This window comes from Taudactylus pleione, unplaced genomic scaffold, assembly GCF_031769625.1.
Source record: "Taudactylus pleione unplaced genomic scaffold, aTauple2 ptg000329l, whole genome shotgun sequence".
Classification (NCBI taxonomy): domain Eukaryota; kingdom Metazoa; phylum Chordata; class Amphibia; order Anura; family Myobatrachidae; genus Taudactylus; species Taudactylus pleione.
Genome location: NW_028284730.1, coordinates 1311008 through 1324057, shown reverse-complemented (window position 1 = coordinate 1324057; position 13050 = coordinate 1311008). Strand labels below are relative to the sequence as shown.

Genomic DNA, 13050 nt, shown 5'->3' with positions numbered 1-13050 from the left:
TTGTACACATTACACGATCGGTGCCCGACAACCCTATATGTCAGCACCAGCCGCATCCCGCTGCATGGGGCCGTCAGGCGGATTGTCAGATTAAGCTACATGTAGGGCCGATCTGATGATGTGTGTGACGACCAAGTGGGAGCGTGCTAGGTCATTAGTAGTGCGTCCACACTGGCTGATGTCGACAATGTGTTGGCCCGATCCGCCGGATCGGGCGACATATCGTCTACATATCGGCTAGTGTACCCAGCATTAGTGCACAAGTGGTAAATTCAGATAGTGTTAAATGTACTGTATGTAAAAAGAAAATGCACATTGGAAGGATTTATTGCACTATTGTTGATTGTCTGTGCTCAATATATACATTTATTTTATCAGTTTCTATAGAACTGTATTTCTAACCACTTATGTCACGTTTTAACTTGATTACACTTTTATCATGTTGCTCCCATTAGTGGAATGTGTTGCACTGCCCCCAAAATGTCTTTGTGCCCAGAGAAGTGCATGCTTTTGCCTTCATAATGTCAGAGTTGAATGGCCAAGTAAATGGAGCTATTGTACAGAATTTACATTTTGCATTCTCTCCTCTGCAGCTCGGCCCAAGGTGCATAATATTTTTGTCCCACACAAAGCATTTTAGGAGAAGAGAAATGAAAAGTAAAAGTATCGATTTTCTACATAAAACACTGCTTTGAAATGAAACAAAGGTTCTTTCATTGGTGCCAATAAGCATACGCCTTTACTTCCCCCGCTGCAGAGTTAAAGCACGTCCATTGCTGATGTGGTTTAAATCCACTTCCTCCACAGAACATTCCATCCTTTAAAACGTGTTGCACTCTACAACTGATTTCTTTCTGCACATACAGATAACAGTGGTTTTGGCCCCCAAGTCCATCATTGTTATTATTTAAATGGCTCCAAAAATGTGCTTTAAGTGTATCATTGCTTATTTGTGCACAAAGCCCCAGAGTCCATTCATAATGCAGCAATATAAAATTGCACTGAGAGGGGAGACAAGGGGTATGATTCAGTGATGGACTATAATGCGATCGCAGCTGCAAAAAATATGCAAATGTTAGCAAAGACACCAGAGTATAAAGACGCCCACTGCTGCATTTTTACCTGCGAGCGACGACGCATACCTGCATAAATATCAGTAACATTGAAGCATATCGACGGCCATCTTACCCTTGTGGCAGGACTAACACGCCACAGCCTTGGGTGCACTTCTGACACGCAGAGCTGCGTATGCAATCCAAGTGGCTAAATTAATGCATGCCCATGTAATGGCGTTCAAACAGCCGGGCACGCCTGCGTTTCACCGACCACCCCCCCGTCAACACCCCCAAATGCTCACTTCCTGTCAATAACTCTGCAATGGCTGTCCGTGGCCTGCGTGATGGCAGTGCGATCGCAGAGCTGCCTTTGCACACAATTACTCGATCTGCGTGAAAATGGGATTAGGGTCCATCTCTGAATCAGGCCCACGGTGAGGAGATGCGGACGATGGGAGGGGAGACACGGGGAGGAGATCCGGGCAGTAAGAGGGAGATGCAGGGAGCAAGTGCAGGCAGGTAGAGAGGAGACACGGGGAGGAGTTGCGAGCTGATAGAGGGAAGAAACCTGGCACAGGCTGCAGACAAGGGAGGGAAGCACAGGCTGCGGGCTGGGAGAGGGGAGACACGGGGCAGAGGCAGCGGGTTGGAAGCGGAGACAGTAACGATTGAAGGAAAAAGAGCAGTTTTTTGGAAGTGATACTTTAGTTAATGAGGCATGATGAATGTCTCTGAACGGTACTTGGAACTCGCAGCAAGTTCAAAAGCATAATTATCACTATTGATAATTGTCATGATGAATAGACCCTTTCAAGGATGCCATCAGTGGGGGATTGCTGGGACTAGAGTCTCGGGCCAGACACTGGCAGAACGGGAGGGGGCCTTCGGCTGCTCCTACCACTGTTGTAAAGCCCACACTAGCCCGCCCCATGGACCGATTCCCCATCCCCTCTTCAGGCTCTGATCGCAATGAGGGCGGAGCCAATGCAGCAAGACCCACATACACCTGTGAATCATGTTGTTTTGGAGGGGCGAGGCCTAATTATGTGAGGTGCCTGCCCCCATTAGCAACCTGCTGTTGATTCAGCAGTGTAAGCAGGGCTGGATTAAAGCTTGTGGGGGCCCCAGGGCAACTAAGTTGTGGGGGCTCACTCCAAGCCACACAGATCCTACCCCCCCTTCCCGACAGCCCTACATTGAGCCATGTACATATATAACATACACTCACACATAAACAGTATACGCACACCTACACATATATACACGTTAACACATACATACACACTAACACATACACAGTATACACACGAACACATATACACATAGAGTCACATACATATACACACACACACACACACTGAAACAGTACATATACATATAGAGCTATTACTAGACATTTTGGTGCCCTGTGTGTGAGGAAGCATTGCCCTCCCCCCCTTCCCCACAAAATGCCTATATAACAAAAACCACTATCAAAAACATGCACAATCACATGTTAAGGGGATAAGCGACTTGGGACATTTATTAAAACAAAGTCCAGATAACTTTTGGCTTAATATCTGGTTAACAGTGAGTAGGGTACTGTCCGTAAACAATTTTTTCCACAATGGAAAGGTTGAAAATTTGACTATTTATTAGGTTATTAATATAATTTAAAATAGCAACAGCATATTATTATTATTATTATTATTATTATTATTAATAATAATAATAATAACAATGCAATGGCAAAACCTATACAAAAATATGCTTTAATAACAATAGCACACATACTAAACAATTGAATTACCTGTTTGCACCTTTAGTTAGCAAAGAACACTTTACAGAGGTGCCCTCCGAGCCTTTATACTTGCAAACTCATCTATCACAGCATCAAAGTTAATGGAATTTGTAATTTTGTGTTCAATGCAAATTTGAAAGCCGTTGTTGTCCAATTAAAGACCTTAACTTCACTAATTTTAGTTTACTGAAGCTTCGTTTACAAGATGCTACTGTCACAGGAATAAAAATTTTACACCACATAATAAGAAGGGAAATAAATGTAAAATCAATACGCTGTATCAGGTGCTCACCTGTGAATTTAGTTTCTAGACATATAGGCCTGTATTCAATTTGAGGCGAAAAGTCAGAGGTTGTACTTTTCGCCATCATAAAGTATCGGGCGCGTGCCCACTTATCCCCATATTCAATTTGGATCTTGCGAAAACGGGACACGGCGGAAAGGTAAGTTTGGGAAAAGTCCTGGGAATTTTCAGGCAATCATCCTGACACCCCCCTAAAGATGTCCTAACTTGGGAGATCACTATGGGTACCCCCGATTTTGCCTGCTGAAGGAAATCGGGGTTTTAATAGCAGCGGCAGGTGCAGCTTTAGAAGAAGAGGTGAAGAAGAGCATTTAGATCATTTAAAAAAAAAAAAAAACTATTTCCATCAAATTTGGGGTACATGAAAATGGGTGCAAGCATATTTTTAAGTCCCTAAAGTTATTTTAAAAAATTCTTAAAAAATGCACCTGCCGCTACCACCCGCAATGAAGAAAAAACCTGCTGCATACTTGGGAACCCCCCTGGAATCTATATCGCTACTTTAAAAGTTTGTCCCCCATTTTTTTTTCACCCCCAAAATGAAAGGTAATTTTTTGGGGTGTCCTGATCTTTTTTTTAAACTTTTTTAACACACATTACTTTTAGGGGACATTCCCACGGGTAAAGGCTTTTTTTTAAGCCTGCACCCCTAAACCCCAATTCTGCACTTATTTTTGCCACCTATTCAGTGGAGAAAACTTATCCACGATTTTTAACAAAGACTTTTCGCACCGGTGATAATTAAAACAGGCGAAAATGACGTCATAGGCAATAAATTATCGCCAATAACGGGTTTTTTGCTCCAAATTTAATACGGGCCATCAGGGCCATAGCTAGGGTAGTGCGCCGGTGCCATCGCACAGGGCACCATGGGTCAGGGGGCGTTGTTTGCGCCTGTCAAATTCCTGTTTATTATCATTCTCACTTGTAGCGTCCAGTATCTCCTGGCCTCCCCTATCTCTTCCATGGCCCTTCCCCAAGAGGCCATTCCCCTTTTTTGAGTGCATTATGTCCCTCTGAAAAATGAGGGGGGCGCCAATGCTCTTTTTGGCACAGAGCACCAAAAAGTCTAGTTACGGCTCTGCGGGCCATAGTATCACATACTTGGTGCGGTGCCTCAAGAACCCCTGGCAATTGGGTACTTAATGAGCAACATGCTTTTGATGACCATATGGTGTTACTATGACCTTTGAGGGTGATTTTGAGAATATTGGTCATTGTGTCCCATCTAGTTGTTTAACTCACAAAAAAATTAAACATTTTTTGAACAGTTGCAAAGAATGTCACCATTTCCACAGAAGAACAGGCTGCATGAACCCCTACTAGATTGAGCGAATGTGCAGCACATAAATAAATCTAGCCAGATTGTTCACTTGGTTCAGTCTTGCTTGCACACCATTATATTTTCATGCCATATTTGCTCCGTTGTCATAACTCTGTCCACGAATATTACTTGGATCTAAACCATCCTTGCAAAGCAAGGATTTTGTTCTATTTCAGCAGCAAGACCACGGCCTGTTTTCTCTGTGGTTTCAATGAAGTCCTAACATACAGATAACTTCACACAGTTGTTCCTTGGGTGCAGTCTCTGGGGTGCAGTCAAAGATAATAGGATAATATTTTGCCTCTTTTATTCTATTAATTATTTCTTGTCTCACTGTGTTTCCACTGCCTTTATGTTTTTTAACATGAGCTGCTAAATCAGAATTGTATTGACTAATGGCATAGAGGAAGCTAAGGAATAATCCCGAGTTGGGTTGGCCAAATGAACCACGGAGAGCTAAATTGTTTGTGGCACAGAAAATATTGGCATGAAGAATTATGTAATAAAACTGCTCGCCACGTCTGTTTTTCTGAAGCAATGGCAGTTTGAAGTTCATGGTCAACTCCATGACCAATCTTTGAATGCATCTCTAAAGCTCTCCAATGTAAATAATTCTGATCTGATGATCAGGTGAGTTTTTGTGTTCTCCTATTCTGGGAGTCAAATGCCTCCAGTCAGAAAAGCCTTTCTGAGGATTTGCAATATTTGGAGTTAATGGGGGTCTACAGTATTTCCAAAAAGCATACGGAGAAAACAAAAGACGTCTCTCTGGATCTCAGAATACATTAGCCATCATCGATCTACTATTTCACCATTGGGTTGAGTTATATAGAACCAATCAGGACTAAATTGCCTTCTGTCAATAGTGGTCGAGTGTGTGAAATTTAAATCTTTCTGTTGATCTGGACCATGTTTTACTAAATAGCACCTGACTATCTGTTATGTGAGGCCATGAATGTGGATCTTTAAAATTAAGTCCAGACAGTTCAGGCTCTTTACTAATAGTTGTTCCATCAGTGTCAATTTCCAAATTTTGATCCACTTCAGCAGTTACAATGGTTGTATCATGCTCTTCCTGAACCTCTTCTTCTAAATTTGAAATCTCTGGCAGTGGTAACTCAGCTCCAGAGGTTCCTGCACCTTCATCGCTACCTGACTTTGTGAGCCATTTCTGAAAATGTTGAGAAAGCTTGCATGCTTCCTCTCCCTCGCCTCTGCTTTCTAAATTCAGCACCTGATGGTTTCTTTGGGGGCATGATTTGTAACTATAAGAAAAAAATTCTGACTTTAATGTTGTAATTTAATAAACTGACCTCTTTCTTTAGAAAGTATTTATTGTATTCTTAAAAGTTATGTATAGGGCGACACAAAGTGTCCAAAGCACCTTATGAGAAGCATCATGGACCTCATTCAGAGCCGGTCGCACAGAGCGTGCGGTCGGTCTGAATGAGGGGAGGACGTCTTGAATTTTCAAGACGTCCTCCTTTGCGGTGGTAAGGCTGTGGGTTAACACCCACAGCCTTACGACCGCCTAAGGTAATGGTCGCGATGGTCAAGACCATCGTGACCATCGGGGCTTACGATGAGACCCTAGGGTAGGGTCTCCCTTGTCGTAAGCCCCGAAGAGCTTTCGGCTCTGTCTGAGCCGGAAGCTCTCCACTGACATCACTAGTGATGTCAGTGGGGCCGCCCCCAAACGGTAGGCGTTCCCATGGCAACGCCCCCGTTTGGGCTGCCACCCCCCCGGCCCGCCTTCCAAACGGGGCGAGCTGTCAATCAACATCGACAGCTCGCCCCCTTTGGATCGAGACCCGCTACGACTGGCGCTGTCGGTCATAGCGGGTCTCACGCATGCGCACGACGGCGCCGTCGCCGTCGTGCGCATGCTCTGTGGAGGGTTATCGACCCGGCCCGAGCGCATCGGCGCTAACGACCGGGTCTGAATGACCCCCCATGTGCTTCTCCTTCATCTTACTCATACTATCATGTACTCCTAACTAGAGATGAGCGGTTCGAATTCTGTGGAATCCGAACTGCTCCAAACACCGGGGATCCGAGTCCACCCGAGCCGTGGCTCGAGTGTTCCCCCCTGACTTGGATCCCACTTCAAGGCTGAACGTCAGACTCCTTGGGCCGTAGCCCACTGTGTAAACAAGTACTGTGACTCTGCTGGCCGTACCCCACTCTCCAAGGACAATTCCATCTTGCACTACCTTTCATTTCTGCCACTGCTGTGTGGTAATGTTTCATAGATGTGATAGGTTAGGTTTAGGCTAGGGGAAGGGGGGGTTAGAGTTAGACACCCCTGGGGAAAGGTTAGGGTTAGGCACCCCCAGGGGTGTAGAGAGCCATGTGGGGCCCCGGTAAAGAGGGGCGTGGCCTAATTGCGGGAGGTGTGGCCACGCCCCCTTGAAAACAAGGGGTGAGCCCCTCAGCCTATGAGCCCCTCAGCCTGGTGCAAAGCCAGAGGGGGAGCGATCAGTGTGATCGCTCCCCCCTTCAGGCACAGGAGATTGCTGCTTAGCAGCCGCAAGCAATCTCCCACTGCAGCCCAGCATATGCTGTGTGCTGGGCTGCTGCAGAGGGAGGAAGTGAAGGGGGGTGGCGCCGGACCCGGGCCCCCGCCAGGCCCCTCTGGAAGCCCGGGTATACTGTACCCGCTCCCCCCCCTTTCGGCGCCCCTGGGCACTCCCCCGGGGGACTTTGGTTTAGGCGGCGGGAAAGGGGGGGTTAGGTTTAGGCACTTAGAGGGTGGATTAGGGTTAGGCACTTAGGGGGGAGGTTAGGGTTAGGCACCCCTAAGGGAGGGTTAGGGGATAGAATAGGTTAGTGAATACTTACCTTGGGACGATCGGGCCGGCGGTAATTCATACTGAATCTGGTTATTTATGCCCTGCTGCTTAATTGAGTGTTATGATTGCACATGCTGCAATGTTTATAACCTATGTCCTTGTCCTGAATTGTTTTGTACTATGAGTTACTGTTTTCTTGTTTTGCTAATTTGTAAGGTACTGTGAAACCCTTGTGGTGTCATAAAATGAAAGGTTAATTATTACAGCAATGTCCAACTTATAAAAATAGGCATCATTTGCGCTTATTCAACCAAGAGACCAATATAAAAACTAATTGCATATCAGTTAGAAGCCCACATAGGTAGGATCTGCACCAAGCAAAAACATTGAAATTGATAATGATGATGTTTGTTCCAGGGTATTTTTTTAATTACATTTATATTATATTTATAATATACTACATATTGTATTATCGGTGTGATGTTTATATATTTTTTTTTTATTAAATTATGATTTTTTAATAAATACTGGCTCCCTCTCCTATTAGCATCGCTCTCATTATCTCATTATCTATTTTGGCTAAACTCTTAAAGGGACAATAGGAAGTCACAAGACTTATCCCAACCCCAATTCTACCTAAACACCCACCTAATACATCTATTTTTAATACAAGATGATATAATGCTGCAAAACAAATAGAATAATGCAGATAAACACATGTATAAAGTTGAGTAAAACATAAAAACATACAATTATCAATATCCATATTAACATGTCAAGTCTTTTTTTTTAGTAATGAATGACTATAAGTTTTTTTAAACAGCACATAGAGAATCTCTCCTACCTTCTATCTCAGATTAGGGAGTCTTATGTATTCTTTGAAGGTGAACTTCAAAATGGTGGTGCAGGGGTGCATAGAAGTATACCCTCTGTGCGGGGAGAAACATTTCTTATTACCTGTGCTAATGCTAAGAGTGTCGGCGTTTCGTCCACATTAGGGCAATATTATTCGAGGTAATGTACGTATACAGTGCGTCTGGAAAGCATTCACAGCGCTTCACTTTTTCCACATTTTGTTATGTTACAGTCTTTTTCCAAAATGGAATAAATTCATTTTTGTCCTCAAAATTCTACACACAATACCCCATAATTACAACGTCTAAAAAGTTGAGATTTTTGCAAATTTATAAAAAAAACACAAAAACCTAAGAAATCAGAGTTACACCCGTGTCTAGCTAGCCACCCGCTGTTACCACTCAGGAACACCCACTAAAATGATCCCTTTGTCTAAATTCATCTGCGTCCGCCAGCAGAAACCATTGTGACTCATGCGCAGTGTGACTCGAATGCAGGCGCAGACTGAAAACATCAGCCGATTGCAACTGAAATGGACACTGCGTCCACCTCTAAATTACGCCCACTGTCTCTTTACTTTCTCTGTGCTGTCGTAGGGTGTAAGTATACACACCTGACTGACTGTATGCCTGGCAAAGATGTGTCTGACTTCAGAATTTCTTGTAAATATGATTTACTTCTATGGGTCATTCCACATCAACTGATCCAATTTTGGTTACATTGCAACCTAAAATGTCCCTAGTTTTATTGCACTCTGTATACTATATGGGCCATCAAAGCAATTTATACATTTTTTATCATTTTTATCTTATATACACTTTAAAGTAGAAGGGTTTGAAAATTTCAAAAATCCGCAAATTTTGGCATGTGTGACCCTACATAAACTATTTTCTCCAAAAATTGTTATGTTCAGAACATAGCAGGCTTTAATTTGGTATAGCACATTATTAAGTTTAATGAAATCCACATTTCAAGGTCACAGACTCAAACATTTAAAAACAGATTTCCAAAAACACATTTTCAAATTTCAAAAACTTTCTGTTTATTCCTTGATGTTTTAAGATTGTCAATACCAAATTTCAAGTTGCGATCTCAATGGGATCCTATATTTTTAGTCATTTTGTTTATAGTAATGTGAACATTTCTGATTTTGCACTATATTGCAGTTAAATTTGTTACATTTCCATTTTTTGTAATATCTATGAGCATTAGACTTTGGGCCAAATGTATCAAAGTATTGTTTTCTTCAGTGCTAAGAGACATCCTGCATCTCCACTGATGGCAGTGATGCTGAACATTTTAGCACTGCAGTGTATCAAAAAGAGAGACCCTGGAGAGGTGTTACATAAACTCCCCCCTCCAGTGATCTCTGTCCAGCTTATCGCATTAACATAGTGCAGAACATGTTTGCTGGTGAGCAGTTACATTGCGCATGCATGAGATCCACAAAATCCGCCACCACCGAGACTGCACCTACATGAGGAACATTTAGTCGGTGGTGGAGTTGCATGTAAGCACAGCGCCATACTCAGATGGCACTAGGTGTTATTAGACAATCAACAGAAAGCTCAGTTTTTTCTTGCTTAGAAAGTGGCCATCACATTCAGAGATTTCTCTAGCTGACAGAGCCAACTCCAAGAGCCCTAACAGTGCATGTTTTCTGGGTCACCTCACAGAAACATACATTAAATAATTATAACCACCCAGGGATGAACTGGGGCTGCTGAGCAGCCCTGGGAGTCCTCCTGCACTCCTGCAAAAGGGGCATGGCCTCATCTCAAAACAGGCATGGTTACATCTCACGGGGGTGTGCCGCAAGTCACAGGGGCCTGGCCTCGGGGCATGCCCCCTTCTGTCAGTATCCCAGCTGAACAGAGCACAGGGAGGCGGAGCTGCTCGGCCAATGTTTTACACCAGACCAGCCCATCTGACCAACGGCCCTCCAGTAGGATTATTTTTTTTTTGCCAGAAGACAAATAACCTACCAGTTAGAGTGTGGATTGTGAGAGGAAGCCGGAGCACCTGGAGGAAACCCACACAAACATGGGGAGAACTTACAAACTGCTCAAAGGATGGGCCATGACTAGGAATCGAACTCATGACCTCAGTGCTGTGAGACAGTAATGCTAATCAGTGACTCCCGCATTGAATCATACTTTACTTTGTCTCTATGCTCATGATAATATGTTTTCCTCAAATATGTTTTAAGTCCGGCCAAGTCAGAGGTGAGTGCATTTGTTTTTACTGCACTTAAATTGTTTGTAACATGAGGCCTCATTCATAGATGCACGCAAACCTGATGCTTCATCTTCAGATACAGCACTCGGATCTGCGAAGCTGTCAGCAGGCGTCTTTTATCCTTAGATGCCTCCTGTGCATTAATATATTATCACATCACTGCTGCATCCAAGTATGCAGCAGCATTGTGAACTTCCATCATCCCTGAATCAGGCCTATAGTTGTTAGTGTACGTTGCAAACATTTCTTGGTGTTGAGGGACATGGCCTATGGTATATAGAGACTAGTGCAGGTGCTGGGCACTTAGGAGTCAGCAACTACATTCTGAAACTCCTGCTTCTAAAGCGAGCCCACTCCCCAGCCCCCCTTTCCCCCCTTCTACTGCAGAATCTGAACATTGCCTTTGGTTCTTTGCAGTTTCAGAATAAACCTGATTTGTGTGCAGTAACACTAACATTAGATAGACAATTACTACTCACACAGATATCCTGGCAGCATGCCAGTACTGGTAATCCTATCTGGCTTTAAGGGAAAGGCCACATTTATTGGTGAAACAATTGGTTCATGTTCTAGACTTATCACAGTGTGTAGCCAGTTTGAGTAACACTCAATTAGGTCAGTGGGTTGTGATTCTCTATTTCATGAGTCTATCTCTCTGTTGACACCATACCCAGCTCCAGTCAGCTATGTTGACTCACCTTGGACTAGTGGTGCATACACACGGTCAGATATGTCAGATGAACGATTTACCAACGATTTGAACGATTGAACGATTTTTGACTGCATTAAAATGAATGGAATCATCCAAATCTGACTGCAAACACATCAGATGTCAGATATCGTTATCTGACAAGCGGGAACGCGCATCGTTCATCGTTCATCTGACAAACACGTCAGATATGTCAATTTTCCTTCAGATATGAACGATTGAATGATTTTTAAAATCGTTATTGTACAGATCTAAAGGAAAATCTGACCGTGTCTATGCACCATAAAGCTGCATACACACACAACGATTTTGTAAATGAACGAAATTAGTAAACGATTTTTGTTCATTTTTTCAAGGGAAAAATGGACAAAAATCGTTTACTAAAATCGTTCATTTACTAAATGTGATGAACGATTTTTTTGAACTACAAACGATTTTTGCATATTCCCTTAATGAAAATCGTTGAGTTGGTCAGTCTGACTGAACTATAAACTACAAACATGAAAGCACATGAACGATAATTGTTCATCATTTTAACTTAGAAAGTGAACGATTTTTTCAACGATTGAACGATAAACGATATCGTTAACGATAATCGTTCTAAAAATCGTTGTATGTGTATGCACCTTAAGGCTTTGGAAAAATCTGTATGCTTGATTGTCCTCTACTATGTAGAGATTACTTGAATCTTCTTCAGCCCAAAGACATTGTATGCACCAGAAGACATCTCAGATTCATCTAGATTCCGAGGTTTCGAGGACCTATCAACTTTCTAGGAAAAGTCCTTTAGAGGACAGGGAGTTGATGACCAAGTATTTGCTGTGCATCAGGTCCTTAACATTTGTAACCTGGATGATCTCTAATTACTTTTAATTTAAAGTTAAAATGAAGCAGATTGCTCCATTCCCTCTACAAGTTACAAAGCTCCTAAAGGGGTGCTTGTTCAATATAAGATTCAAAAAGTTCATATTCCGCCGAGATTTTTTAGTATTTATTCTATGCCATCTGAAGAGATCCCTAGGTACTATAGACACACCAGTGGCTCGTTCAATAAAACTGACCACAATATCCAAAATACTCTACCTCAAGCCCAAACATATTAGATTATATTAGAAATTATGTGTCAGCCAGATAAAGTCAATGAGAAATACCAAAGATCTGGAGGAAAGAGTTTTTTCCTTTCATTGCATGAAACCAGAAAGGCCTGAAATGTTTGCATCTTATGATTCTCAAAAAGGCCTAAAACCTTTTAATCTAGAGACCAGTCCTTTGTCCTGATCTGTTGATAACAGAGTGGTAGACAAGCACAACCAATTGTCTGGTCTTTAAGATATCTGATAAGCAAACTTCATAAAAGAGTTCTTTCCCACATAGCTTTGTCTGCAGTAAGAGCCTGCCTTCTGTTGTTCTGGGACCAATGGATAGCCTCATTTTTTAATTTGGGAATTGGGAGTCAGAATGGCTAATTGGTCTCTGCTGCCAGCAGGAACGATAATCCCGATCTCAGAAGAGCACATATTACAAAGTCTATTTTGTAATCTTTTACTAGCTTAACATCTGCAGCCCATCTTGATTCTAAAATCTTTAAACATCAGTCTTCAGTTGGAGATATTGAAAATGGAGTCTTTAAGATTTTTCATCAATGACATGAAGCACAATGGATTTCCTGCATTATAAAACACGCTTATCTTCACACCCTGATCTGGGAATTACATCAGAGCCTCCCCAGGTATGCCGCTCAGGAATTACATTTTTAGTTCAGAGTTCTTCCCACCCTAAACCTAACACTCCCGGTGGGGTGCTTAACCCTAAATTCCCCCCAGTGGTGCCTAAGCCTAACCCCCACCCCCCACGGCTAATACTTACCTGCGTCCTGTGTCTTATGATAGGGATGCCGGCGGTTGGGATTCTGATGCCAGTATCCTGATGCGTAAGTGGATACTGGCATCTGTATTTTGCCTGGCGGCAGCATGTCGACCGCTGGTATCTTGTA

General features: G+C 42.9%; 1 protein-coding gene across 1 annotated transcript in view; it reads left to right on the top strand.

Moving 5' to 3' along the window:
* FAM178B (family with sequence similarity 178 member B) overlaps window positions 1-13050 on the top strand; it is a 425328-nt gene that overhangs the window by 50264 nt on the left and 362014 nt on the right. Inside the window, exons 6-7 of the mRNA XM_088443441.1 lie at window positions 4999-5093; window positions 10320-10335. Of these exons, the coding sequence (XP_088299567.1) occupies window positions 4999-5093; window positions 10320-10335 (111 nt within the window). The remainder of the gene's footprint in view (window positions 1-4998; window positions 5094-10319; window positions 10336-13050) is intronic.